Source organism: Cervus elaphus, chromosome 19 (assembly GCF_910594005.1).
Source record: "Cervus elaphus chromosome 19, mCerEla1.1, whole genome shotgun sequence".
In the NCBI taxonomy this organism is placed as follows: Eukaryota; Metazoa; Chordata; class Mammalia; order Artiodactyla; family Cervidae; genus Cervus; species Cervus elaphus.
In genome coordinates this window covers 73719989-73747951 of record NC_057833.1, presented here as the reverse complement: position 1 = coordinate 73747951, position 27963 = coordinate 73719989, and the positions used below count along the sequence as shown (strand labels likewise).

Sequence of the window (27963 nt, the reverse complement as noted above, 5' to 3'; positions counted from 1 at the left end):
TATTTAATCACCTATTTTGTCTCTTCATTCTGTACCTATCAACTTTATTTGCAGGTATTCTACTGAAGTCCTGAGTTTCTCAATCCGTAAGTCAACATTTATCATCAAGTTTGTGGACTTCTGCCCTCCTCTCACTCTCTTCTTGGTAGGTCTCTTGGAATCTCACCCAGCAAGTGCTGAGGCCAGCTGGCATGGGGCACAAACAGGGGACCCCCCAACAGACTTCTCATTCCCCATCCTGAGATTGGTGCTCTGCCTCACAGGTTCCAGCTGTCCTGGATTCTGCCTCCTGCCTGCTCACCCAGCCACAGAGCACACACTATGAACACACGTTTAGCAACTGTGTTCACACTCAAACTGTTCCACATACATTTGCTGCTTTTGTAAAAGGTACCCCAAACCTACTTTCCTAAGAAATGTACATGCAGTTAAAGTAAGGTTTTATTTTGTGCATCCCCCAAAGGTGCACAAGCCACAGAAGGCCCTGGTGGGTGTGGAGAGCGGAGTGGGTTGGGGACAAAAGTAAAAGGCAACCCCTGCTCCAAGAACTTTTCAGTGCCATGGAGACAGGAAACCAGAGTTGTGGAAATTCAGAAATGGTTGCTTCCAACCAGAGGGAGAGGATTTGTGGGGGTCGACCTCCCAGGGGAACCTTGAGGAGGTGCTGGAGGGTTCAGGTTGTACTGGGAAGGTGTATCATGTTGTTCTACTTCACGGCAGCAATATTACTTCATAAAAGCAGAATAACAAGAAACACAGAACCAAGAGTTTTGCAAGGGGTAACTATCATTTGCTCAGTGGTGGGAATTAACCCGGTGTCTTAACTCATCCCCTCAGGCATCAGATCTTTGGTAAAGATAACAATGCTAGGTTACGGGCGACAGTCCCACACCGGTGAGAAACTGACATGCCCATGTCCACCTGCTGTTCTTGGTGACTCCCGGGTCCATGTGTCAGTGTAAGTGACCCCAGGAGGTTTCCACGTCCGCACGCGGCTGTCAGCGACCCCCGAGTCCGTCCTCGGCGTCGGGTACACGGCGTGGGGGCAGGGCGGGGGCGATGTTCCTGGGCGCCCCACCGCGAGTTTGGGCTGCCCTCTCCAGGTCAATACAGCCTGCCAGAGGGCCCCGGCTTGGGATGGCGGCTTTCGGTCGTCCAGCCACTACGGTAGGGGCCCAGGCAGGACGCACAGCTGCCCACGGCGGGTTCACGGGTGCTTCGGCCCCCAAAGCGCAGAGGAGAGCTCCACCAATGCTCGCGCAGCCCAAACGACCGTTCCGTCAGAGGAATAAGCCCGCGCGGCGGAAATGCCTCCCCTTTAAAGCGCGCGCCCCGGAAGCGGTACCCGCCGCGCGCCGGCACCGGAAGTGGATGCGGCCGGCGGCCGGCGGGCGGCGGCGGCGGGCGGCCGGCTCTGGAGCTGCTTAGCGCTGCCGGGCGGGCGTCGCTGTGGGGGTTGCGGCGCCGCTCAGGCTTGGGCTGGCCCGGCGCGGCCTCCGGCTGCCCATGGGGCGCGAGGGGCCGGGCCGGTGACGCCGGACGCCCATGGACGCCCCTGAGGAGCCGCTGCCTCCGGTGATCTACACCATGGAGAACAAGCCCATCGTCACCTGTGAGTGCCCGGCGGCGCGGGAGGGGGCGGCGGCCGCGGCGGGTAGCACGGCCCAGGTCGCCGGCTCCTGGGCCCCCGCGCTCCGGCCCGGCCACTTCCTGGAATAGAGGTGTGGCCGGGGCGGCGGCTGCGGCGGGGCTTTGACTCCGCGGGCGACCTCCGACCTCCCCGGGACCGACCTCCTAGCTCTCCTGGAGGCGACCTCTGACCTCCCCGGGGACGCCCTCCCGGTTGTCCGGCTGCAGTTGATAGCGCCGGGGACGCGGGGCGGCCCGGACCGAGGTGCGCCCCGAGGGGCCCTCGCCGTGAGCCCCGTCCGGCCACAGAGTCGGCAGCTTGCCCCTCGCGGCCCGTCCTTCCCTGTGGAGACGGTCTCCTCCGGGCACACTGTTCCTTCCGACCCTGCAGCGGGTCTCCCGGCGCTCGGTCGCGAGCGTGGACGAAGTTTGCGTGCGGCTGTGGTGTTAGGAGACGGGGTGTGCACTTCAGGAACGTGTTAAGTGGTGAGACTCAGGGTGCCCGGCAGAGCCGTGCACAGCCGGCCCTGCCTGGCTAGGACCGCGGGCCAGGACTCTTCCCCGCCCGCGACGCGGGCACAGAGCAGAGACCCATTTCACAGATGGCGTGTAAAGGTTCGGCGAGCTTTCCGCGCTCTGGACGGAGACTGGTGTCTCGATGTTTTGGCTGTCGGGTTTTTTTTTTGTGTGTGTGCCACATTTACGCACCCACAAAGGAACTGTTTTTGTTTTTCTGTTACAAAATTCTCTCTAATATTTACAGTTATGACTTCAGAATTCAATACTTTCAAAAGCACTGAGTTTATGGAAAGTGTTGAAATGTTGGCTGACGTTTTGCTGACTTGCAGAGAGATTCAGACTATTAGGAGTTTTGACTTTTGACAGTGCTTTTGTCGTCAGTTAATTTTTTTCAGATGGTCTTCTGTACTTGAAAGGAAGCACTCTTTCTTTAGCAACATCCGGGGGCAGGGCACTTAGGCCATAGTTGATGGTTCTGTAGGTAGAAGATCCTTTTGAAAGTTAAAGTTGTGCTCGCTTCCGCAGCACATATTCTAAAAAAAGAAAGTTAAAGTTTCTCTCTCATTCTTTTTCACTTTTTTTTTCTGATTAATGGATACTCTTTTTGTGTGGTTTCCTCTTGTCATATCTCTGAGAAACTGTATATTTAAAGTCGAATTTTGTTACTTTATGTTTAGCTGATAAACTTTCTTAGGAAAATGGACTGTGTCACATCTGAATTTAGACACTTGCATAATTCAGCCAAGTTTTCTCTTTTCACCAGGACACTTACCAACTGAAAGTCTTACTCAGGACGGTACCTTCAGTCTGAGAGAGTAGGTGGATGCAGTGGTTATCTGGAGGCCCTGCAGTTAATCCCCAGGTGCTTTCTGTATCCTGAGGGAAGAGGAGCCAAACTTGGGTGGTGCTCGTGTTTGGGTTCAGTGTCTCCCAGATCCTGGAGACCTCTCCCTAAGTGCCCTCCATACTCTGAGTGCTGGATCAATATTACTTGTGGAGGCATCCAGACGTCTCATTATATCTTATGGCCTTTAGCTTCCATTTTCCTAGCAGTGTTTCTGTAGGCATTGTGTAAATACATACCTGAAGAGAAGGTTCCTAAAGCTCTGTTGGTTCAGCCTTGACTTGTTATCCTCATGGTGTTAGAGATACGTGTGACATATTTAGTTTCATTTCACGTACATGACAGACAACTCTGAGAAAGTTTCCTTTCCTACAGATTTATTGTAAAAGCTACACTGGTGGAGGTTTTTCCGGTGTTTAAAGCTGTTGTCTGTACTGATGGTATCTCTGTTTTCAGAGGCACAACCATTTATTCATTGGCGCCTCAGAGAAGAAAGCGGCTTCCGTAAACTTTCAGAGAAAGTTAGCTTCAAAGATAAAACAGATCCTTTTAAATTTAAAGATTTTTTAACTTTTAGAAGAGCTGACTTCATATTCACACTTGAAATTGCATTTTGGTGTGTCTGGACTGGAGTCCAGTAAGCACTTGCTGTCCTGGTTTTGTGTCATACTTTCTTTGTTTTGTTCCATTCCTTCTGCTGCACACGTTTGATGGGAGCCCCTAGTCTAAGCAGTGTAGATAAAGGTAGTAGAAAAACTGCTTTAAAAGTCCATCTGAAGGCTTGGCTGTTGTGTACATAGCCCCCTAGCAGCATTTTAATTTTCAAAAATCTGTTTAATACTTTTTCCAGCCGTTGCACCCTCAGGAAGTCTGTGTTTGTTCATTGTAAAAATGACAGCAGAGTTGATAATTTGTTTTCAGGTTTTTTTTCATAGAATTTAGAACATTTTACTTTGAATGAATTGTGTATCAGCCTTTCTGAGAAGAATGTAGAATGTTACTGGTTCAGATAATTTTAAGAACTGTTTATTTGCAACTGTGAGAAGACGGGAAAGTCCCCAGAGATTAGGGGTAAACAGGATACATCATTACTTGAAAACCTTGTTAAATTATTTTAATAATATTCTGAAGCTACCTAGAAGTTTTAATGACTTTCAGTTCATAATTAAAATTTTCCAGTGCCACTGCCCAACTACCTCTGGTGCAGAGTGACCACCTCAGTGGAGGATCTGCTTAGACTTCCAGGGTTGGAGAAGCTTCTCAGTTGTTGGGAGATGTGTCTGAAATGCCCGGGGTTGTCTCCAAGCACTCAGTGGTGCTGCTGGTGTGATGACGTTGGGTGATGACTCACCTGACCGTAGCAATTTGAACACCTATAGTATAATTTACTAATCATGAAAGATGCACCGTGAAACTGAAACTAATTCAGCAGATCCATTCAGTCTAAATTTAAGTTGGAGCTTCGATTTTTTTCTTTCAGCCACCGGATCAGTTCTCTGCTTTGGAATAAAGACTGGGGTTTCTGATCTGAGGATACGTTAGGAAAGAGGTTTCGTTTCCAGCTGTCTCGTTTAGCAGGCAGAGCTATGGTAATTCCACTGATTTGTTGGTATCCTACCCAGAATTGTTGTTCAGTTGCTAACTGAACAGTTGTGTCCGACTCTGTGACTCCATGGACTGTGGTACGCCAGGCTCCTCTGTCCTCCACTATCTCCTGGAGTTTGCTCAGATTCATGTCCATTGAGTCAGTGATGCTATCTAACCATCTTATCCTCTGCCACCCCCCTTCTTTTCCAATGAGCCCACTCTTTGAAAAAGGTGGCCAAAATACTGGAGCTTCAGCATCAGTCCTTTCAATGAATATTCAGGGTTGATTTCTGTTAGGATTGACTGGTTGGTTCTCCTTGCGGTCCAAGGGACTCCCAGGAGTCTTCTCCAGCCCTGCAGTTGGAAAGCATCAACACGAGATTGTGTAGTGTCTGAAAAATAGCAGGCTTCATCCAAAGGATGATCTGTCCTCACCCAGTTGCACTGGATGTTGCAGCTTAAATTTTTCTCAGTCTCTATATTTAGAGTTCTGGATCTGACATTATGAATTTTCATAGTGGGGGAAAAGATAGAAGAAATGAGCAGATCTGTAACACTTTGTACCTGGCTGGAGTTTGTTTTTCTCTCCCTGTGGGTTAAAGTTTTTAAATTCGCAGGTTGTGATTTTCTACCAAGCATGAAACTGTGGTGCTTGTGATTTAACCACTTTGTTTCATTGTTGGAAAAGTAACTTAAAATGTCCTCTTTTTAAACTGATATGCAGGTGTTGGTCCACAGTGCATTCTTAAGTTGAGAAGAGGGGGGATCGTGTTTCCTTAGGAGACCTCAGTTCCTTGGGCCACGGTTGGAGGTCTCGGGGCTGAGGAATTACAGCCTGTGTTCCCTGGCTTTAGAAGGTGCTGCCATCTGTGCGCAGGTAAAAGCAGGCACGGTTTACTGTGTGATGACGTCCTCACCTGTGACCCAGGGTCAGGGGCGGTGCCAGTCGCAGAGAGTTGATAGGGGCTTGAATGAGTATGTGTAAAGCACTCAGAAGAATGATGAATGTGCAAAAAATGTTAGCTTCCCAGCAGAGATTCTTCAGTTTTCTCTCTCCACAGTGGCTTTAGTGTCTTCAGCAATTTTTTCATGGCACTTTTAGACTCAAAAGAGTATTTAATAATTCCATTTATTAAGTAAATTCAAGTAATTTTATTAAGTATTATGTCTTAACAGAAGTTATTTGAAAAAAAAATACACATAAATTGGAAGAAAATTTTTTATTTCTTTCTTAGATAACCAGGGTAGCATTACTATTGGGATGGTTGCACCTGTTGGGCACTGCACAACTTCTCTGACCAGAGGATCAGATTGGACGCAGTGGCTCGCTTTCCTTGGGGTGGGGGTGGAGTGGTACTTGCCTTTCATCACAACAGCTGCCCTGTTTTGTGATGATAGTGATGTCACTGAAAGAAATACAGCCAATGTAGTATTGAAACTGACTCTCTGGGGGCCTGGGATGGCTTGGTATTGCTGTTCCCCTTGTAGATTTGGGACATCCTTTGGGCTGCTGTGGGTTTGCTGTGGTACCCTGGGGTCCCTGGGTAAGTTTGGGAACCCATGTTACTAGTATGTTAGCCTAACTCTAGAGTGGATCTGAACCGATCATTTAGATGTGAAAAACTTCCTTTTCCATTTGAACTTCAGCTCATGGGCTTGATTTCTAAGATGTGTTCCTGAAGAGTTTGCAGTGAAGTTTGGTTTACGCAAATAAGACTCAAGGGTCTGAGTTTTTTTTTAAGCTCTTTGAAATAAGCATGGCACACACCAGGCAGCAGCCAGTCTTCGCCTGGAAGGGAGCTGACAGCCAGCTGGCTGGTCCACACAAGAGGTCGGAAGGGCCTTGGTCACCTTTTATGGAAAAGGCAAGTGACTTACCTGAGAATTTCTTGTCTCAAACCAGATTTTTGCCAGTTGACGGAGTGCTGGTGCCTTGCCTCCCAGGGCTCCCTGCTGATCCCCCCTCCCTCTGCTCTGGCCTGGGGGGGTCTGGATGACGAACATGGGCCCCCACAGAGCCTCCCTGTCACCCCTCCCTGCTGGGGATTGCCCAGAGAGCCTCCTTGGCTTTCTCTCCTCCCTTCACCTCACCTTCCCTTCTGTCTTTGCTCCCTTCTGTCCCCACTTTCAATCAGGTCATCCCTGGGGGACTGCGCTTAATGTGACTTTTAAGTGTATTCGCAGTATTTTGCTCTTTAAGAATATAAATTTAAAATTGACGACCTTGGAGTCATTCTTACTTCTCTTTTTCTCTCACAACCAACATTGTATACCAGCAAATACCATTTTATCTTTGAAATTGATCTAGAATTCAGCCCCTTTTCTCTGCCTTCACTTCTGCTCCCCCAAACCCCGGTCCCCATCATCTCTCCCTGGGACCCCCGCAGCCTTCCAGCTGGCGGACTAGTTTCTGGCCTTACCCTTGAAGCTGATTCTCTCTGGGGTTGGGGGCAGTCCCTCCAAGAGAGAAGTCGGCACATAATTCCTTGGCTTCCGCCTCTCCAGGGGCTGCCCACCTTCTCGGCATGATATTCTCAGGGCTTCCTGTGGGCTCTGAGACCCTCTGTCCACGTCCCCCATCTCCACCCCAGCTGGCCTCCTGGTCGGGCCTTACACACCACACGGCCCAGCAGCCTCTGTCCTGTCGCTCTCCTGACCCCCTGGGTGTTTCCCTCCCACACCGAGGCTGCTCATGTGCCACCTTCCGGGCCTGTGAGGGTTTGGCATCTCTTGGACTTTGCTCAGTCTTCTGGCTCAGCACCCCTGACAAATTTTTTCCCCCCCCATGGTTATTTCTCTCTCACCACAACCCAGGCTGCTCTGGAATAGAATGTGAGGTTCAGAACTTTATCTGCTATGTTCACTGCTGTATTTGTGGCACCTGGATGGTGCTGGGCACATAGTTTGTGCTCAGTAAATATTTGTAGAGGAAATTAATAAGTGAGTAAACATTACTCTAAAGGGGAAGCTGTGTTATACTTAAGGTAGGAGCTTTTAGTGGTGTAGTTATTTTCTTTTAAATACATGTCTTTGTCAGGATCACATAAGTTTGTAGAAAAATGTTTGGAGAATTTGAGTCCTGACCGTTCAGACTTGTTTTTGGGTAAACTACTATGCGCTTAGGTGGTTTTTTGATTTTTGGTACTGGAACATTTTCTCTTTGAAGTTTTTGAATTGAGGAAATACGTGTTAATCCAGTAGAAGAAAAGTTCCGTGGCCCATCATCTTTGAAATAGTCCTTCTGAGTTGTGTTCAGATATGGTTTCTTTACTTCAAGTCCGGAGAAATGTATGAACAAACCGAAGCGTTCTCAGGTCTGTGATTCAGCTTCTGCTCTGGAGCATTTAAGACTGAGGGACTGTCAGCCTGGCATTTGGGTGAAGCCTTTGAAAAAGATACAGCTGTAACTTTTATAAATGAAACTTTAACTTTAAAAGTATATAAATAAAGCAGGAATACATTTTCATTATGAAGAATGGAATCTAGAAATATAATTGTTGGGTCAGAAGGGGAGAGCCCGAATCGCCCTGTGAGAAAGCTGCCCTCCGAGTTATACTCTGCCCCGCTGGGTCGGAGATATCTTTTTAATTTTTGCCAGTCTAATGGACAGGTTATAGTTTTTTGTTTTTTCTTTTTCTGAGCAGCTTTATTGAGCTTTAGTCTACATACTATAAAATTAATATCCATTGTACGTGTACACTTCTCAGACTGTTAGTAAATGTTCACAGTTGTGCAGCCGTCACCATAGTTCAGTTCTAGAACATTTCCATCACCCTAAGAACTTGTTAGCAGTTAATCTCTGCCCCTAGGCGTAGGCACCACTGATCTGCTTTCTGTCTCTATAGATTGGCGTTTTCTACGCATTGCACAGAAGTGAGTCATGTAACATGCAGTCTTCTGTCTGGCTTCTCTCACTCTGCAGTGTTGCTGAGGTTCGTTCGTGTTGCACCAACTACAGTTTGCTCCTCCTTTTCTTGCTGTGTAGTGTTCCAGTGTGTGGACCGGAATACCTCCTTTATCAGATACGTGATTTGCAGATATTTTCTCCTATTCTTTGATTGTCTTTTAGTTAATCTGTCTTTAGAAGTGCAAACATTTTAAATGTTAAGTCCAGTTACCCATTTTTTTTCTCTTCTACTTTCAATATCGTATCTAAGAACTCTTTGACCAGCCCAAGGCCATCTTCCATCATAGTTGTTTTGGCGTTACACACCTGATGATTAGTGAGGTTCTTTTTATGTGGTTCTTCGTGCTTGTACCTGTTGAGAATTGCCTGTTCATCTGTGTTTATTTCAACGTATAAGTGGTATGGCCAAAAATATATCTAAAAGATGAATTGGTAGAGCACTAGGGAAGATGTGCGTTTGATTTTTGTATTTTACGCCACAAGTATTAGTTTTCTAGGATAGCTGTAACAAATTATCAGAAACTGAGTGGCTTAAAACAACTGAAATTTATTTTTTCACAGTTCTGGAGACTAGAAAAAAGTATCAGCAAGGCTGTGCTTCTTCCTGAGGCCTTGGGAGTGGAGCTGGTCCTTTCTCGCCTCTTTCCAGCACCCAGAAATCCTTGCTGTTCCTTGACTTGTAGGCACATCACTCCAGTCTCTGCCTTGTCTTCACATGGCCTTCTCTCTCCCTGTGTTTTCCCTTCTGCCTCTTATCTGATCTGACAAGTGACCTCTTGTCATTGGGTGTAGGGCCCATCTGTATATGATACGGAATGATCTTATTTGAGAGCTTGAACTTAATCATATCTATAAAGACCCCTTTTCCAAATAGGTTCATTCACAGGTCCTGGGGTGGGGGCTCAGAATGTGGACAAATCTTTTAGGGCTCCTGGTCAGCTCCTTGATTATGGCGTCTGCACTGGCATCCAGGTGCACGTTGGCAGCATCCATCATGTGTCTTTGGTTTTATAGCACTTCCTCTGTCTAGAGGCATGTCCTTACTGTGCTCCTGACCGCTGAGCAAGTCCATGGTATCTGCAATTTTGGGCTTGAGATGTTGACTCAAGGTGGGATGATCTCTTAAGAAAAGATTAATCTGTTACGCAACCTCTCTTTCCTTTTTTTCTCCCCAAGAAAATAAATGCTTTTATTTGGCTTTCTGCACATGTGTTACATGATGTTTCATTCCTCAATGTTGTTTTAGGCCCTCGTTTGCCAGATTTTGTAAAGAAGTGAGCAGGGAGGGCTTCCCTGTTGGCTCAGTGGTTAAGAATCTGCCTGCCAATGCAGGAGACATGGGTTCAATCCCTAATCCAGGAAGATCCCGTATGCCATGAAGCAGCTGAGCCTGTGGGCCACAACTTCTGAGCCTGTGCTGTGGAGCCCGCGAGCTGCGCCTGCTGAGCCCGTGTGCCTCTACTGCTGAAGCCCGCGCACCCTGGAGCCTGTGCTCCACAACAAGAGAAGCCCCCACGATGAGAAGCCTACTCTCTGCAGTTGGAGAAAAACCTGTGCAACAGCGAAGACCCAGCACAGCCAGAAATAAAATAATGACTGCATCAATAAATAAAATTATTTTTTAAAAACAGTGAACAGAGAAATTATGAAGAAACCGACAACAGGCTTATACCTTGCTTTCACCAGGGAGTGTCATGTCATGTGTTTGGAACTTTTTCCTTTTTTCAACAGATCTGTTTAGTGTTTAGAAGTAGTTGCATGCGTTTCAGAGCTGCGATTTTAGATAGAGTCTTAGAACTAACAGTAACGCCTGTGGTAACAATTTTTACTGCATTCACAGCTCACCATTTGTAGGCACTCTTAGTCTGGCCAGGTCAGCTTGGAAGTGTCTTAAGCACTGAGGTGAACAGCAGGAAGGGCCAGCAGGCAGGGCATTTTGAGGCTGATGGCCTGAGGGCCAGTTTCTGTGCCTGACCAAGGCCCCTCAGTATCTGGTGACGCAGTGAGGACCAGGCCCAAGGTGGCCGACTCCTCGTCCTCCGCAACCTTGCCAAGTGGTCCAGGAGTCAGACACCGTCTGCCCACACAGAAAGGGGGTTGTGCCTCAAGTTATCCCCGAGAGAAAGCCTTTGCCATGGAGCTCAGTAGAATAGAAACATCACTTTTTTTAGTTTAGCAGTCGAAGAACTGAGTAGGGTAGCCGTACTGGCAGCTTTTAGTGTGATCTTACTGATTCTAAAGTTAAATTCATCTGAGAACTTGACAGCCAGTGCCATCACTCTATCTGCTGTGGGATATCCTGGCCTTTGGGGGCCCTGCGTTGTTTAGTGAAGAACTGGGCCCTGGATTCAACATCAGCGCATGTCCTTAGCATTTGTTCCTGGCCGTCTTAGAGCTTAGGTTCCAGCACGAGTGTAGATTGTGTGCATACAGGGTAAATTATATCATGTAATAGGTGATTCATGTTAGGAAGAAAGGAGAAAGAGAAAAGGGTAAGAGAAATGGGAAAATTGTTAACGTTTTATTATAGAAACTTGCAAACTTGTATTAAAAAAAAATAGTATGAAGAACCCCTCCAAGCCTATCACTCAGTTTCAACAACTAAGTGGTCACTCTTGCTTCTTTATACCCCCGCCCATTTCTTCTAATCCTGTTGTTATTTTGAAGCAAATCTCAGGCATCGAACATTTATCAGTAAGTGTATGTGTTGTGGACTGAATATTTGTATGCCCCACCCAAATTCCTACATTGAAGCCCAAACCAGTAATGTGGTCGTATTTGCAGATGGGAACCTTCTGGGAGATAATTAGGATTGGCTTGGGTCACAAGGGTGGGGACCTCATGGTGGGGTCATTGGCCTCCTAAGAAGAGGAGGAGAGGCTGGGAGAGCAAGTTAGCAAGGGGAGCCCTCACTGGGAAGCCACGAGGAGGCACCTTGGTTTCAGCCTCCAGAACAAGGAGGAAAACAGTTGTATGTATTGTTTAAGCCACTCCATCTGGGGCGTTCTGTCATGCAGCCTGAGCTAAGACAGCCTGTATCACTGAAAGATAAGGGCTTAAAAAAATATAACTGCAAAACCTTTATCACATCTAAAAATACAATTCCTTAGTATCAAATATTGAGTGTTTACATTTCCAGTGTGTCTGAAATGTCTTTTAAAAAAAATGCTTTAAATTATTTAGCAGCAGTAGGTTTTTAGATTAATGTTTTCATTCCCTCTTGAAATCTTAGTTTCCCTTTCCCTCTCTGTGCTTCCTTATCGCTTGTTGAAGAGTCTGGGGGTGGGGGTGGGGGTGCCTTGTGTCCCGTTTGCCAGCTGGCTTCTGAGGTGTAGGAATCCTTGTTGTAGGAATCTTTAGTTTCTTTGCTCTCTGGTGTAACATGATGTTCCAGACTCACTTTGTGCATTTCCTGCCCTGGCCCTGGAGTCAGCCGTTCAGGGAGCCCCGATTCCTTCTGGTGGGAGATGGTATTTGGTAGTTGCTGCTGGGCCTTTATAGGGGAAGAGCTGGGCTCTAAAGTCACTCTGATCTTTGCAGTTCAAATTCAGGACTTCAGGGCTTTATTTAACTGCTCTGTCCTCTGTGTGTGCTTTCTCCCTGCTCTCTCTCTCTCTCATGTATTTTTTCTTCCAGTTTTCAGGCATGCTTGGGGATGATAGAACAAGGTCCTCAGACAGGATCAGAATCCCGTGGAGTGCTCGTGGGGGCCAGAGTTTCTGATGGAGCAGGATGGGGTGGGGCCCGGGCGTGAGGACCTCTCACAGATGCCCAGGTGATCCTGGTGCTGTGGGTCCAGGGCCCTCCTCGGTCTGCCTCACACAGCCTCTGATAGCCCTGTGACCTCCACCAGCAGTGTAACAATCCAGTGTGTAGCCCTGTCCTCTCTGCCCTGTCCCTCCCTGGCCTGAAGCGTCTCCTTCCTGTTGTATCAGTATTTCCCTTTCTTAGATAAGAGATAGCAGACCACACACACCTTCTCCACATTGCCTTCCCCTCAATATTTCTGGGAGGACGGAGTATAGAGGTGGTGCCCTCTCTTGTTTACAATCCTCAGAGCCCTGTTTTGTCGGTGTGCCATGGTTTATTCTGGTCATCCATCAGTGGAATTTGAATGGTTTCATCTTTTGCTCTTTGACACAGTCTTGCAATCAAATGTATTTTTCCCATGTATCTGTTGGGGTCTATCACTGTGAGGATTGCTGGGGCTCTGGTAAGCACAGTTTTGCTAGTTCAAATCCCCCTTCAAAACGGTGCTCCTTTTGAAAATGATAGACCCCATCGAGAAAGTGAGTGATCTTTGAACCGACTTTTAAGGAGGTGAGAGGGAAGTCCAGGGAAGGAGCCGTTTGGGAGAGGCCTCCGGTCCAGGTGTGCCTAAAGCGAGCAAGATGTCCTCCTGAATTGCAAATGCTGTGATTCAAACAGCTGTAGCTTGACTATATTCCCTGTATTTTATTAAACATACATAAACCTTCAAAGCCTGACTCTTCGGTCTTTTTATATATAGATGCACTTATCCAGTCTTTCCGTTAAATTCCTGAGTTTTGGGTCTAATGTGGTCTCTGAGTGCTAGAGAAGGCCATTACTATCTTGTCCTTCTTAAAAAAGGGAGACTTTGGGACTTTCTGTCTCTTGAGTGGCCTCTGTGTATTGGTTGTAGTTTTCTTTTCTGCAAACTCCCACATCATGGAACCCGATGAACCCTCACACATTGTACTTTGTCCCTTTGGTCACGCCTGCAGGCAGGGTGGTGCTGATTGCGTAACTGGGTGCGGGAGTGAGGCAGCACCCGGGAGAGCGAGCCGGTGTCTGTCACCGGCAGGCTGGGGAAGCTGGTGGACCAGACCTGTCATGAAAGCTAGCACTGAGATGGCAGGATGGGCCGAGATGTGATTTAAGAACACTGGAGTGGGTTGCCATTTCCTTCTCCAGGGGATCCTACCAACCCAGGGATCAACCCCACATCTACTGCATTGCAGCCAGGTTCTTTACCAGTGAACCACCCGGGAAGCCCAGGAAACAATAAAGTGAGAGAAAGAAGCATTTTGGAGCAGCAGTGCAGAATGCTGAGTCCAGAGTGGGCAGCTTTACTTTGAGGAGCGGCTTGACTCACCTGGGCGGGGAGCCGTGGGTGCCTGGGCTTCCCTGTGTGGGGTGGCCCTCGGGCTGCTGGGAGGACTCAGGGTGACTGAGCATGAGCGTGAGCAACTGCGCAGTAAACGGATGGTCCCTCCTCTGACTTCTGTCGGCTAGTTCTCATCTGGGGCCAAACCCTCTAGTGCTTATAGCAAGTCCTCCCGGATCATCAGATTGGGAGTAGTACATAGATTGGGGGAGGGGGTTGGCAAATCAAATGCTTTTCTTTGTTTTAAATCAGTCCCATGACTTCACTTCTCATGGTTGTGTCAGTTGCTTGTGACTGCTGTAACAAATTACGTAGACTTTGTGTCTAAAAGTAACACAGAGGTATTTTCTCTGAGTCCTGGAAGTCAGCAGTCTGACTTGGTTCTCTCTGGACTGAGATGTGGGCAGGGCTGATCCTTCTGAGGGCTCCAGGGGAGAATCCCCTTTCCGGCATCTGGAGGAGACTGCTCCCTTGGCTCTCTGGGCCCCAGTTCGGTCTTTCTCATGACACCATCTCTCTGGTTGTGGCTCTTCGCCATGTAAGGACCCTTGGGGGAGCACAGTGGGCCTGTCCGGATAAGCCAGGATCATCTCTTTATTTTAAGGTCAGCTGACTAGCAGCTTTAATCCACCTGCAACCTTGATTCTTCCTTGCCGTGTAATGTAACATGTTCACAGGCCCCAGGGGAGCAGGACAATTCTGTCAGTTTCTGAATGCCCTTGACACGTGTCTGATGCTATAAGTATGAAAGCCCTATGTCCTTCCCAACAAATAGGTGACTTTTCTGTTTAACCTTTTGTTCCCCCCGAGGCATGATTGGTAACTTTGGAGCACTCGCATCACATTTGTTAATTTATGCTACCCTTTCTGTAGATGGTTTAGTGCTAAATGCAATCTTATGTCATCATCAGATCTTAAATTTTAAAAAAATGATTGCATAAATATTACATATACCCAAATACTGCATATAAATAACCATAAATATTGCAGCTACATTAGCAACAACAAACATATAGCTTTTTGAGCAGAGATAAAAATATTTTCTTCTCAATTAAGAGAATAGATGCCTTTATGTTAGCGTAGTGTAGACACCCAGTGTTCCTGAGATGCAGATGGGGATCTCTTTCTAACCTCCACCCCAGACAGAGCCATTTCACATTGTTTGGTTGGATGTTGATTCCAGCAGGGTTGAGCTTCATGTGCCTTTCCTCTGCTGGAGGCACTTTCACACAGAACAGGACCCTGGACTCAGCTCTGCTCTTAAAGTATCAACATAAGGCTGATTCTCTTCTGGTCGCAGTTGACTGTTAACTGAAGATCAGGATTTAAAAATGCTTAGACACTAAATAACCTTGTGAAAAATAAATGAAAATAAATAAATAAATAAATAACCTTATGACATTGCAGTTCTAGTGGATCCTAAAATAAAAGTTTTGTGCAGAAAAATGATTGAAAGTGAAAGTTTCTATTGCTGTTTACGTTGGTAAGGGGTGAAGCCAATGCTGTGCGACAGACCTCAGCTGTGAGTGGCCCTGAGTGCGGCTGGGCGGGTCTGCCGCACCCTCCTGGGCTTCGTCTGGACGTGTTACTCGGCTTAGACTCTGATCTTAGTGATGGTGTGTTGGGTCTAAAAGACTGTCTGGCCTACAGGTTTCTCTTTTTAGTTATAATTGACTTCTTTGAAAATTAGAGTTGTTTCAAAAATAGCCAATTTCTTACCGTCCTTTTTTATTGTTCATTTGCTAGGTTGTTTATGACTCTTGGCGACCCCAGGGACACCAGGCTTGCCTGTCCTTCACCATCTCCCAGAGCTTGCTCAATAGACTCCTGTCCATTGAGTCAATGATGCCATCCAACCATCTCATCCTCTGCCCTCCTTTTCCTCCTGCCCTCAATATTTCCCAGCATCAGGGTCTTTTCCAGTGAGTTGGCTGTTTGCATCAGGTGGCCAAAGTATTGGAGCTTCAGCTTCAGCATCAGTCCTTCCAACAATTCAGAATTGATTTCCTTTAGGATTGACTGGTTTGATCTTCTTGCAGTCCATGAGAGTCCAGGGGACTCTCAGGAGTCTTCTCTGGCATCACAATTCGAAAGCATTAATTCTTCAGCACTCAGCCTTCTTTATGGTTCAACTCCCACATCTCTACATGACTATTGGAAAGACCATAGCTTTGACTATACAGACCTTTGTCGGCAAAGTGATATCTCTGCTTTTTAATACACTGTCTAGGTTTGTCATAGCTTTTCTTCCAGTATTCACTTAGTATTCTTGGGCTTCCATTGTGGCTCAGCTGGTTAAGAATCTGCCTGCAATGCGGGAGACCTGGGTTTGATCCCTGGGTTGGGAAGATCCCCTGGAGAAGGGAAAGGCTTACCCACTCCAGTATTCTGGCCTGGAGAGTTCCATGGACTATATAGTCCCTGGGGTCACAAAGAGTCGGACACCACTGAGCGACTTTCACTTTCACTTTTTTTCCAGGGAGCAGTGTCTTCTGGTTTCATGGCTGCAGTCACTGTTCACACTGATTCTGGAGCCCAAAAAGAAAAGCTGCCACTCTTTTCACTTTTTCCCCATCTATTTGCCAGGAAGTGATGGAACCGGATGCCATAATCTTAGTTTTTTGAATGTTGAGTTTTAAGCCAGTATTTTCACTCTCCTCTTTCACCCTCATCAAGAGGCTCTTTAGTTCTTCACTTTCGGCCATTGTGGTGGTATCATCCACATATCTGAGGTTGTTGATATTTCTCCCTGATGTACTCCTTTCCCAGTTTTGATTCCAGCTTATGCTTCATCCAGACTGGCATTTCACATGATGTACTCTGCATATAAGTTAAATAAGCAGAGTGACAGTATACAGCCTTGACATACTCCTTTCCCAGTTTTGAACCAGTTCATTGTTCCATGTCTGGTTCTACTTGTTGCTTCTTGTCCTGTATATAGGTTTCTCAGGAGACAGGTAAGTCTCCTATTTGGTATTCCTATCTCTTTAAGAATTTTCCAGTTTGTTGTGATCCACACAATCAAAGGCTTTAGCTTAGTCAGTGAAGCAGAAGTAGATATTTTTTTGGATTCCCTTGCTTCTTCTTTTTCTTTTTCCCTTGATTTTTCTGTGATCCAGTGGATGTTGGCAATTTGATCTCTGGTTCCTCTGCCTTTTCTAAATCCAGCTTGTACATCTGGTACTGTTGAAGCCTAGCTTGAAGGATTTTGAGCATTACCTTGCTAGCATGTGAAAATCTAAATGACACATCTTTATATTTATTTATATTCTGTTGGACATGTGTTAGTGTCTTCTCAATGTTGGTAAAAGTTAACTATTTTATAATTGAGTTCCCAAGTCCTTCTATTTTTAAAATTTTAAGAAAATGTTCAGCTGAGTTTATTGAAATGTGACCCATATATACCTAAGTCACTGAAATCATCTTTTTTAACCTCCACCCCCCCCCCCCACCCGCCCCGGCCATGTTTAATTAGTTCTTACCTGCTTTTAACATAAAAATTTTAAAATTATGTGATTAATGCATAAATATATGCTTCTAAAAATCTCAGAGAATGCAGTCCTAATGCAGAAAATAGTGAAGGTCTGCCTCAGATAACTGAGTGCGTGGACCAGAGTCTGATCACAAATGGCAGACGTAAGAAGAGAGTCATAGGTAGTCAGGAACACAGGGCTCCACCTGCCTTTTTCTCAAACATCTCTTGTTGTGGAACATGGGGCTTAGTTGCTTTGCAGCGTGTGTGTGGCATCATAGTTCCATAGCCAGGGATCACACCTGCGTCCCCTGCACTGGAAGCGGATTCTTAACTGCTGGACCACCAGGGAAGTCTGAGTGAATCTTAGTAGCCCTCTTGAGTAAGAAAAATAAACACAGCAGTTTTCTGAACAAAGTTCTCTCAACACATCATCTTAAGCCTCATTTTTGCTTCCTAGTAGCTGTATTCTAACAGCTGATTCCCTGTTTTTCTCATGCCCCTGTGCAGCCCATGGAATCAAAATGAAGTTGCTCTTATAGTTCACACCTCAGCACTCCAGTGGCTTTTCTACTAACTGGTTGAGCTATTTTGGGGTACTACAAAGTATTAATACATATTGTTAATTTAATTACCTACCAAGTGAATGGAGATTTAATTCTCTTGAGGTTTTACATATAAGCTCTTTCCTGTCTTTTATGGCTCTTTCTAGCCCATTTTCAAAGATACCTCCCTCTGTTTTCCATAATACTCAGTATAAAAACTTGAGAGTATTATCATTAATAATAGCCATGTGTTCTGAGAAAATCATGGTGGCTTTTCTTCATGTTAAGTCAACATAGGGTTTCAGTGGGTGGGAATGAAAAGTAGGGTACTGTGTCAGTTTGCTCGGGGTGCTCGGGGTAACAAAATACTCCAGGCTGGGGATGGGGGGGGGGGGAGCTGAAACAGCAGAACTTTATTTCCTCACTGTCCTGGAGGCTGGAGGCTGGAGGTCCAAGGTCAAGGTGTCAGCAGGGCTGGCTCTGAGACCTCCCTTGGTGGCTTGTCAGTGGCCATGTCTTCTTGCTGCATCCTAAGTGGTCTTTCCCGCCCTGGTGACCGTGTGTACACATTTTCTCTTATAAGGATGCCTAAGGGATTTAATCAACTTCCCTGGTGGTTCAGATGGTAAAGTGTCTGGCTGCAATGCGGGAGACCCGGGTTCGATCCCTGGGTGGGGAAGATCCCCTGGAGAAGGAAATGGCAACCCACTCCAGTACTCTTGCTTGGAAAATTTCATGGATGGAGGAGCCTGGTAGGCTACAGTCCATGGGGTTGCAAAGAGTCAGACACAACTGAACGACTTCACTTTCTTTCTAAAGGGATTTAATCAGGGCCCATTCAAAAGCCCTTGTTTTTACCTAATCACGTCTTTCAGATACAGTCACATAACAGAGGTGCTGAGGGGTTAGGGTTTCAATGTATGAATTTTGCTGGGACACACTTCAGCTCCTTAACAGGGGCTGAGATCAAATGGTCACATGTTCAGTGCCCAGTTATCAGATGATGTCTCTGCCCTTGACAGATGTGTTAATTGACCTGTAATCTTTTAAAATTAAATTTAGGACACAGATTAAAGATTTATTTCATGATTGAATGTAAGAAAAATTGTTACTTTACAGCCTCCAGTTGGACAAGTTTTATATTGTATAACAGGATTTCCTGTGGGAGACACTTGAGAAGGGGGTGTGTAGGAGGCACTTCATTTGTTTACCCTGTTGCAGAGGTTACTTGTACCTTTATGTGAGACTTTATTGCAAGGAGCATATATATAAAAAACCAAGTGAAAGAGGAGAAAGTTTCCCTGTGGTTGCCCTAATTTCTTTTTAGCAGAGAGTAGTCATTTTTTTTTATATGTTAATTCTAGAACCTTTTCAAGAGGCAGCAGGAGTTGGCACTCAAAGATAAGAAATTAGAAGCTAACTAAAGGTTTTCTTACTTTAATGATTTCTAAGACAATTACCAAATACATGAATGCAGTGAAAACTGATGAGTTAAAACCTAAAAGCTGTTTTTATGGCAACAATAAATTATTAATAGTAACCCTTATTAACGATTTACTCTGTGCCGGGCCTTGTTCAAGGTTATTGTGTTGACTCAGTCTCAAAATAACCCTGTTGGGAGCTATTCTTATTTTCCTATTTCACATATGGTCCCTGAGGCACAGAAAGGATTCATGGTCTTCCCAAGCGTATTCAGCTAGTAGGTGGTGGAGCTCAGATGGACCCAGGTGGTCAACCTTCCAGCATCTGTGTCCAGTCCCCGTGCCCCACTGCCTCTCTGAGGATCAGCTCAGTTGCCCAGAAACATCACTCCTCTCTGTAGTGACTTGACATCGTTATGCGGTTTGGGAAAGGTTCCATTTTGTTTGTTTTGTTTTGTTTTATTTTGGTTTGTGGTAGCAAAATAAGTATGTCAGTGGCCCACATCGCTTTCCAATGATTTCTTTAAGATCAATATAAATGCAGTTTGGAAAAAGGTTTTGCTTAACGGTAGAGGATCCTGAGTGTAAGACTGAGCCATTGGTATTGAAAGGTTCTTCCTAGGCTGAAATAGGATGTGGCTATACTCTCATTTTAGGAGAGCTAAGTGGATTTTTCAGTTCTGTTAAGGCTGGGATGAAATAGCTGAGTTAACAGCTGAGCTGTGAAGTCAGACTCCTGAGTTCCTCACTGGTCTCTGCCACCAGCAAGCTGTGTACTCTGAGCACGGGGCCCTTGCAGCTCCTCTGTCCTTGGTGTGCGGTCGGATCTGCCTCCAGGACTTCCCGTGAGGATGAGTGAGAGCAGGTGTGTGTGGGGTCCTGGGTACCGCGTACACAGAGAGTATCTGTGTATCTCGGCTCCTGCTGGAATTTGGTGAAGAAACTCACATCCACTTGTCCTGGCTTCCTTTTCTGCCTGGAGTGTCATGGCTCTTTGATCCAAGTTGAAGAGGTGGCTATAGGAGCCGACACAGGTGCAAGGCTAGGCAGGGTTGGTCCAGCTCTGCCCTCCTTAGCTGTCAGACCCAGGCAGGTGGCTCCACTTTCCTCTTCTTCATCCTCCTCTTACTCTTGGGGAGAATTTATCTCCTCAGGCAGGCCAGCTGGGGGCAAAGTTAGATCAAGTGCTGGCTTTTCTAGAGACCACTTCTTTAAAGATACAAATCATCCTGTTTTGTGATGTCATTTTGCTAAATTATTAAATTGTCTAAAAATACCAATTAATAAATTTTAGAGCCCATTTTCCCTATATTTACCTAACAGTGCCATGTTTCTTCCTGTTGTAGGTGCTGGAGATCAGAATTTATTTACCTCCATTTACCCGACGCTTTCCCAACAGCTTCCAAGAGAACCGATGGAATGGAGAAGGTATGGCATCTCCCGCCTTGTTTTGTAGGTGTTTGAGTGAGTGAAGCAGTGAAAGTGAGAGCCTGAGTTCTAAGGAGACTGAGAAGAAGGGCCCATAATCTGTGGGCCTTTTTTTAAGGAACGTGTTGTTTTCTGAACAAGACCTAGGATGATAGAAATGGGGCACGTCTTCGGAGTCGCAGGCCCCTTGTACAGAGGTGACTTCTGACTCCTGGTGGCATTTTGTTAAGGAGATGTGCACCCATATTCCTCAGTAGAGCTGGTGCCTCTGCGTCTTAACCAGGACTTTGTCACCCTGAGTGCCTGGGCCCTTCTCTTAAGGATGAGAAAGTGGACAGAAGGATGGTCTTTCAAATTAGGAGTGCAATCAGATCAGTCTTCCCATTGGCCCTGTTGTTAGTAATTGTTCCTCTAACGACTTGTTCTGAGGAAATAATTGACTCTGAATTATTTTACTGAAAAACTAACTTCTGGTAAGATTAGATATTATTTATAGAAAATGTTTGGATTGTTAATACTATTTATTAATTGTTAATACCTGTTAATACTGGCAATCTGATTTTAACCAAGATGAATGAAAAATTTCCTGTTGTTATTCATGCTCATGTAATTCTGATTCTTGCTACATTATTCCTTTCTGACCACCAGTTTTTACCCTCCTAACGTGAAGAATTAACATTCTGGATGACTTTACCAGGCTCTCTGTTGAATCTAGTCTAATCTTTGTGCCTGCTTAGTGTTACAAGGAATGTATTTATTTACCAAAATGTAATATAAAGAATGTACAGAACTGGGAGAATTCTCTTACAGAAAAATTATTCAACTATTGAGGAGGCCCAGTGTTGTGAATGAGAGAAAACAATTCAGCAAATGTAAGAATTTAATAATATCTGAAGAAATGGAGTGATTGGAAAGGATTTCAAACAAGTATACATTATTCAAACATTCAGAAAGATAAAAGAAATGAGAAATGGGGTTATGAGAAAAAAATGGAATAGAGACCCTGCATAGATTTAATATGCATATTCTTTTCTTCACCTCCTTGAAAGCTAAATGAGAGGAGAGTACTAGAAAGGCCTCAGTGTTTAAGGACAGAGAAGGCGCAGGTGGCAGCAGCGCAGACGTGGGTATCTTCCTGGGAGCAGAAGGACGGGCAGAGGAGTGGGAGGGAGAGTGTGTCTGCAGAGGGGACACCCTGAGAAGCAGGCGGTCCCTGACCGGTGACGGGGCCAGGACCTTGGGAGGCAAGGGCAAGACGGGTGCAGAGGGGTGTGTATGTGTGGCTCTTTGGTATTGTTTGACATGTTAAAGTGTGTATATTTCACTTTGGCAAAAATGTAACTGATTAGATCTTGGGAAACAAAATTGAAGCAGAAACTTGACTTCATGCAGTGAACTTCTGTGTAGCTGAAGAACAGAGTGATGCGTTGGGAGATTGCACTTGGGAACTCCGGAGTTGAGCTGAGAGCCAGAGATGGAGGTCTGAGGGGAAAGCTGAGCCATGAAGGCTGAGTCCATAGGTTTCCATGTCCGTGTAGTAGGTATTTCAGAAGTGACTGTGGAGTGGGTAGAGGAACGGGCCCTGCTTGAAGCACTGGTGTCCAGGTTTTCCCAGAAGTGAGTTCGGAGATTTCAGGGGCTGCTGGATGTCAAGCAGAATGAAAACAAAACCAAGCAAACAAAAAGCAACATCAGGAAATAGGGAGAAAAGAAAAACCGAGTCTGCAGTCTCTTACGGCATTTAAAATGCAGCTTAAGATAGAGCATTTAAGAGGAGTACTTTGACTTGAGGGCTGTACCTTGACTCTCAGTTAGTCGTGTCCAACTCTTTGCTACCCCATACAGTCCATGGAATTCTCCAGGCCAGAATACTGGAGTGAGGAGCCTTTCCCTTCTCCAGGGGATTTTCCCAACCCAGGGGTCAAACCCAGGTCTCCCGCATTGCAGGCCGATTCTTTACCAGCTGAGCCACAAGGGAAGCCCCACCTTGACTTGAGTTCTAAGGAGACTGAGAGTTGAGTTCTAAGAAGCCCCACCTTGACTCAAGAGTTGTGTGTTACTCACACAGCGGGGAGACTGTCTCAGCCGCCCCCTGGCCTTGGAGAGACAGGGTACCGGCTGGGCCCGGGTGTCCGCACACCACCACATGGTGCTGTCCAGAGCCCTGCTCCCCTCTTATACTCGCTGCCGCCGCAGCGTGGAAATAGCTGGAAACATGCCGTCACTAGGAACACTTCAGAGGTGTATGAGCAGAAACTGTCCTACTGTCTCTGAAGTAATTAAGGAATGTGTCTCAAGCAAAACACATGTGTCAGGAACATGAACCCTGAATTCACAGGGTGAAGGGAGCAGCTGCCTGAAAGCAAATCATAGCAAATATTTCACTATATTATGGTGTCAGTGCTTTTAAAAATTAAAAATCTAAAATTTCAGAATGTGGAAGAAAGCAGAAAGAAAACAGTGTAGTATCTTTGTCCTGTTCAAGGCGAGATAGACACTGTACTTTTTGAAAGGGAAATTTAAGTTTATGCATATTAAAAATTAAAATGTAAATAACAACAGAAAAGAAATAGAAGATTAAACTTTCAAGCTAATAGAGAAAAAGGATGGAAAAAGAAAACTTGGTTAATCTCACCAAGGACAGAAAAAAGCTAGCGTGAAATAGAAAATCCATAAGTTAAAGCATAATAACATTCAGTATAGTTGTTTTCAGTTTATTCATCATGGAGATTCCTTAAAATCCATCTGTAGATATTTAAAAGAGACACAACTCACTAGAGGTGGAAGATAGAGGTATGGAAAAGAGATGTATGTAGCCTGATTTATTTTTAGAAGTATAAAACAGTGTCCATACTCTGTGATAGCCATTGATTAGATGCGTGTAGCTTGTGGGATCTTTGTTCTTGGATTGAGGAAAATTGGAGGATGGGACTTCCCTGGTGATGCAGTGGGTAAGAATCTGCCTTCCAATGTAGGTTTGATCCCTGTTCCAGGAAGATCCTACGTGCCACGGAGCAACTAAGCCCGTGAGCCATAGCTACTGAGCCTGTGCCCTAGAGCCCAGCAACTACTGATCCCACGCATTGCAACTGCGGAAGCCTGCATGCCTGGAGCCCGTGCTCTGCAACAAGAAAAGCCCAAGCACTGCAACGAAGAGTAGCCCCACTTGCCGCAACTGGAGAAAGCCCACAAAGAGCAGCAAAGAACCAGCGCAGTCAAAAATAAATTTAAAAAGTTATTTTAAAAAATTTCCTTGAGATGTCCTTTAAAAAAAAATTGGAGGATGGTGGTTACCGCTGTTTATGCTGTGCAAACAGAAACCTGTTCTTTTTCACCAGACAGTTCTCTTTTTTGGATAACGCAGTCTGTTGCAAAAATATTAGAGCAGTTTAAAGCTTTGGTAGTTTCAATCTGCACTTTTGACATTTGGGAAACTCTCTGCTTCTTTTATGGTGACTGTACACTGACATTTATTTTTCTCAGAAGTTTGTATTGTTGCAAATGGAGTTATGAAGAGCTTTGACACATTAACTGTTTAAAATAATTTATAGCATCTTTTCAAATGGAACATATAATAATTAAAATTCAGGGTTAATATCACCTATGCACTTCTGAATGCATAGATATGATTTGATTGTTGTCTTTTTTTCCTTTTCCTTCTGCTGAACTTTCTCATGTTTCTCAGTGGCTTGTTCACAATTGTTGATAGGTCCTATGGCCGGGCTCCAAAGATGATTCACCTGGAGTCTAACTTTGTTCAGTTCAAAGAGGAGCTGCTGCCCAAAGAAGGGAACAAAGCTCTGCTGACCTTCCCATTCCTGCACATTTACTGGACGGAGTGCTGTGTAAGTATTCATTCAGGGGGAGGTTATAATGGGTCGAGAAGTCACAGGTCTGGGTTTTGCTGAGACAGCTATACTTTTTGAAATTTACTGTTTTAATTTTCTTGTATTCTCTTTTCTCCATTCTTCACCCAAGTGTATGACTTTGCCATGGCTCATTTCTGCTCTGGCCCAGTGCAGTATACTCATCGTAATCACCAAATACAGTCTCCAAATTACTTCCTATGTTTCCGGTTCTTAGGAGCCATCTCACTGTGTCCTGGTGGGCACTAGCTATTTCTAATATTTCCTTTCAGCTTTGTTTTCCTAACACCCTGTACTCACCACATGGCTGTTATTCTCCTTGAGAGTCCTTGTCTGTCTCTGGTACTGGTTGGCAGGCTCCCTGTAGGCAGGGAACTTCCTCCTAACTCACCACCTGAGTCTGTTGCAGGAGGTGCTCTGTGATGCCCGTTGAGAGAGCGGACACTCCTACTGTGGGCACCCTGGCCTTTACTTATACTTGGCAGTTCTGTTCTCATGAACCTGAATCCTTCTTTCATGAATGAATAGAAAATTCTGTGGGTCATTTGTTCTGTTTCAACTCTAATAAAATAGGCATTTAGCAGTGTACAGAATACATGAATCGTTACAGATTGTGACATTTTAACCTGGATCTGAGGATGCGGAGTAGTTTTTGTAGTTCTAATGAGAAAGGGCTGGACGCTCACACCTGGGCTTCCTTCACCCTGGGCTTCCTTCACCCCATGTACTTTTGACTTTGCTGATTTTGTAGCCTTTCCCTTAGGCTAGCTTATGTGAGGTGTTGTCCACCAGGGGGGCTTGTTAGAGATGCGACGCCTGGGGTTTTATTGGACCAGGCACATAGGCAACCTCTGCCTGGCACGTAGCAGTGCTCTGAGCTCCTGGGGAACACAGAGGTCAGCACAAGCCATGTGATGGGTGCAGTTTGTGTGCAGGGAGGCACTCCTATGGCACAGTGACGGGAATCCTCCAACATCCAGATTGGATTTAGCACCAGGCTGAATCTTCCTGACCCAGACATCACCACAGCCTGCACACACCTTTTCCCAAGTTATCAGAAACCTGTGTGTGTTTCTCTTTTAGTGCTTTATAGTTCATTATCCTTATTTTGATATTCAAGTTGTCTCAGGTTTGGCCAGTGAGAGTCACTTCAAACTGGCTCCTGCGGCCTTCTGAGCTCTTTCTAACTTTTGACACAACAGAATATTCTGGTTCTTGTCCCTTTGCTACCCCTGTGTTGGAATCGGCCGTTTTTTATCAGAGCCTTGGTCCCCCTGGCATGGTGGGAGTGGCCCTGCTGCTGTGCCAGTTGACTCCACAGGGCTCTGAAAGCACATGTCTTAGAAATCATGACTTGATACTGATGCCTCTGATTTTAGCCTTACCCCAGGGTGCTGTCTTGCCTTAACCTGTTCTGTGTGTTTATCCACCTTGGCCCTGACAACAGGGGCACATTCACTTAACCTGCTCAGTGCTACAGTATGCATAGAATAGTTTCAGAGTTGCTATACCCACGCGACAGCCTGAAACAAGGCTGGCTGAGACGAGTTCAGAGTTTGTGTGCAGTGCGTGCTTTCCCTGGCCTGTTAGCCCACGTTCAGACCTGGTTGGGCTGGTCACTCTCAGGGTCATTCTTTTCAGTGTTTGCCTAGTTGCTCTGGCATGTTTATTTTTTCATGTGAACCTTAGTATTAAATTCCTTTTCTAAGTATTTTACCTTTTTTGTTGCTATTGTCAGTGGGATTTTTTTCTCACATTGTATCTTCCAGTTGGTAATTTTTTGTATATATGGAGACTGTTGGGTTTTTTTTTCCATGTTAACCTTGCTGAATTTTTTTTTTATTGTTTGAGTTTGTTTTGTCATTGATTCTCAAAACCAGTGTCTCCAGGCCCCAAAGTCTAGGGTTTTCCAGTCATCCTGTGATGCCACCTGCAGAGAGTCTTGCTGCTTCCTTTTCAGTTCTTATGTCTCAGATTACTTTCCTGGTCTAGGACATTGTCTGTTAGTGGTAGAGACCGTGGGTATCCTTTCCTTTTTCCTGATTGGTAATGCCTGTGATTGGTACCTCCCAGTAAGTAGGGTGCTGGCTGTGGGAATCAGGTGAATTTGAATCAGTGTGTGAAGGAACTTCCATCCGTTCCTGTTTTCTTGAGAGTTTTTTAAATTAGGAATACACTGTGGAACTCTGTTAAAGGCTTTGTCATACCTGGTGGAGATAATCATATGATTTTTCTCACTTAGATCTACTAATATGTTGAATTACGTTACTGGTAATGGATATTTTTTGAACCATACTTGTATTCCTGGTATATCCCGCTTGGTCAGAGTATTATTTTCTTAATGTGACATTGGTGTCTGTTCATTTTATTTAGGATTTTTTGCATCTGCATTCACAAGTGGTTGGTCTTTAACTTTTTTGTGTATTGTGTTTATAAGGTTTAGCTATCGATGTTATGCTTGATTCATAAAAATAACTTGATGGAGTTCTGAGAAATCATCTGGGCCTGGCATTCTCATGGGATAGTTTCTTGATCCTGTTCTGTATCCCTTCCATGAAAGTTGGTCTGTTTTAACCATTTGTCTACTTTGATAAACTGTGTTTTTCTTACAAATTTTACGTTTCAGTTAAATTTTAAAATCTCTTTCCATTGAGATGTATGAAGCAGTCTTTTTTCGACTTAAAATGTGCTGTGTGTCAATAGTTATTTCTCAATTGTTATTTCTTATTTTGTATATTGGTGTTTTTTTTTTCTTTCTTGATGAAATTAGCTAGTTTGATTTTTTTCCCCCCTCCTCCAGAACCAGGATTTTCATTTGTCTGATATACTGTTAGTACATTTTCTATCTCATTAATTTCTGCTTTCATTTTTTTACTGTCTCCTCCTTCTTGTTTTCTTATAGTTTACTTTGTTCTTTTCCTAGTTGTTTTGAGTTGGAAGTACATTTATCTTCATTCTTAAATTTTTAGTGATATAGGTCTTTAAAGATGTGAATTTAAATATATCCCAGGGCCACTGCTGACACCAGGTGGAGCAAACGAGCTGTAGACTTGGGAATAGTCAGTCTTCTGGGCCACTCTGTTCTGTAGTGGTTTGTTACAAAGTCACAGATAACTGTTTGAAAAGAAAAAAACCAGAAGACTGGAGGTGTTTTGATTGGGTTTGCCTTGGAATTGTTAATAGATTCATCTGAGAAGAATTTTAATGATGATGCATCTTCTCCTCTGGGAACCATTCTTTATGGCTTTTTTGTGTTCTTTTGTAATGTGTTGTAATGTTTTTCATGAAAGCCTTACATTTTTACTGCAAGATGTATTTAGTGTTTGTGGACATCATGTTGTTGCTCAGTCAGTCATGTCCGACTCCCTGCGACCCCATGGACTACATAGCACACCAGGCTTTTTCTGTCCTTCACTCTCACCCAGAGTTTGCTCAAACTCATGTCCATTGAGTCGGTGATGCCATCCAACCATCTCATCCTCTCTCGTCCCCTTTTCTTCTTGCCTTCAGTCTTTCCCAGCATCAGGGTCTTTTCCAATGATTTGGCTCTTTGCATCAGGTGGACATTATAGATGATTTTTTTTCCTCCTTAAACTTACATTTCCTAGTAGGAATCC

The 27963-nt window shown here is 45.0% G+C and overlaps 1 protein-coding gene across 1 annotated transcript in view; it reads left to right on the top strand.

Moving 5' to 3' along the window:
* The first annotated feature begins 1352 nt into the window (after nt 1–1352).
* TRAPPC10 (trafficking protein particle complex subunit 10) overlaps nt 1353–27963 on the top strand; it is a 74841-nt gene continuing 48230 nt past the window's right edge. The window contains exons 1-3 of the mRNA XM_043874167.1: nt 1353–1612; nt 20399–20480; nt 24190–24325. Of these exons, the coding sequence (XP_043730102.1) occupies nt 1546–1612; nt 20399–20480; nt 24190–24325 (285 nt within the window). The 5' untranslated portion in view covers nt 1353–1545. The remainder of the gene's footprint in view (nt 1613–20398; nt 20481–24189; nt 24326–27963) is intronic.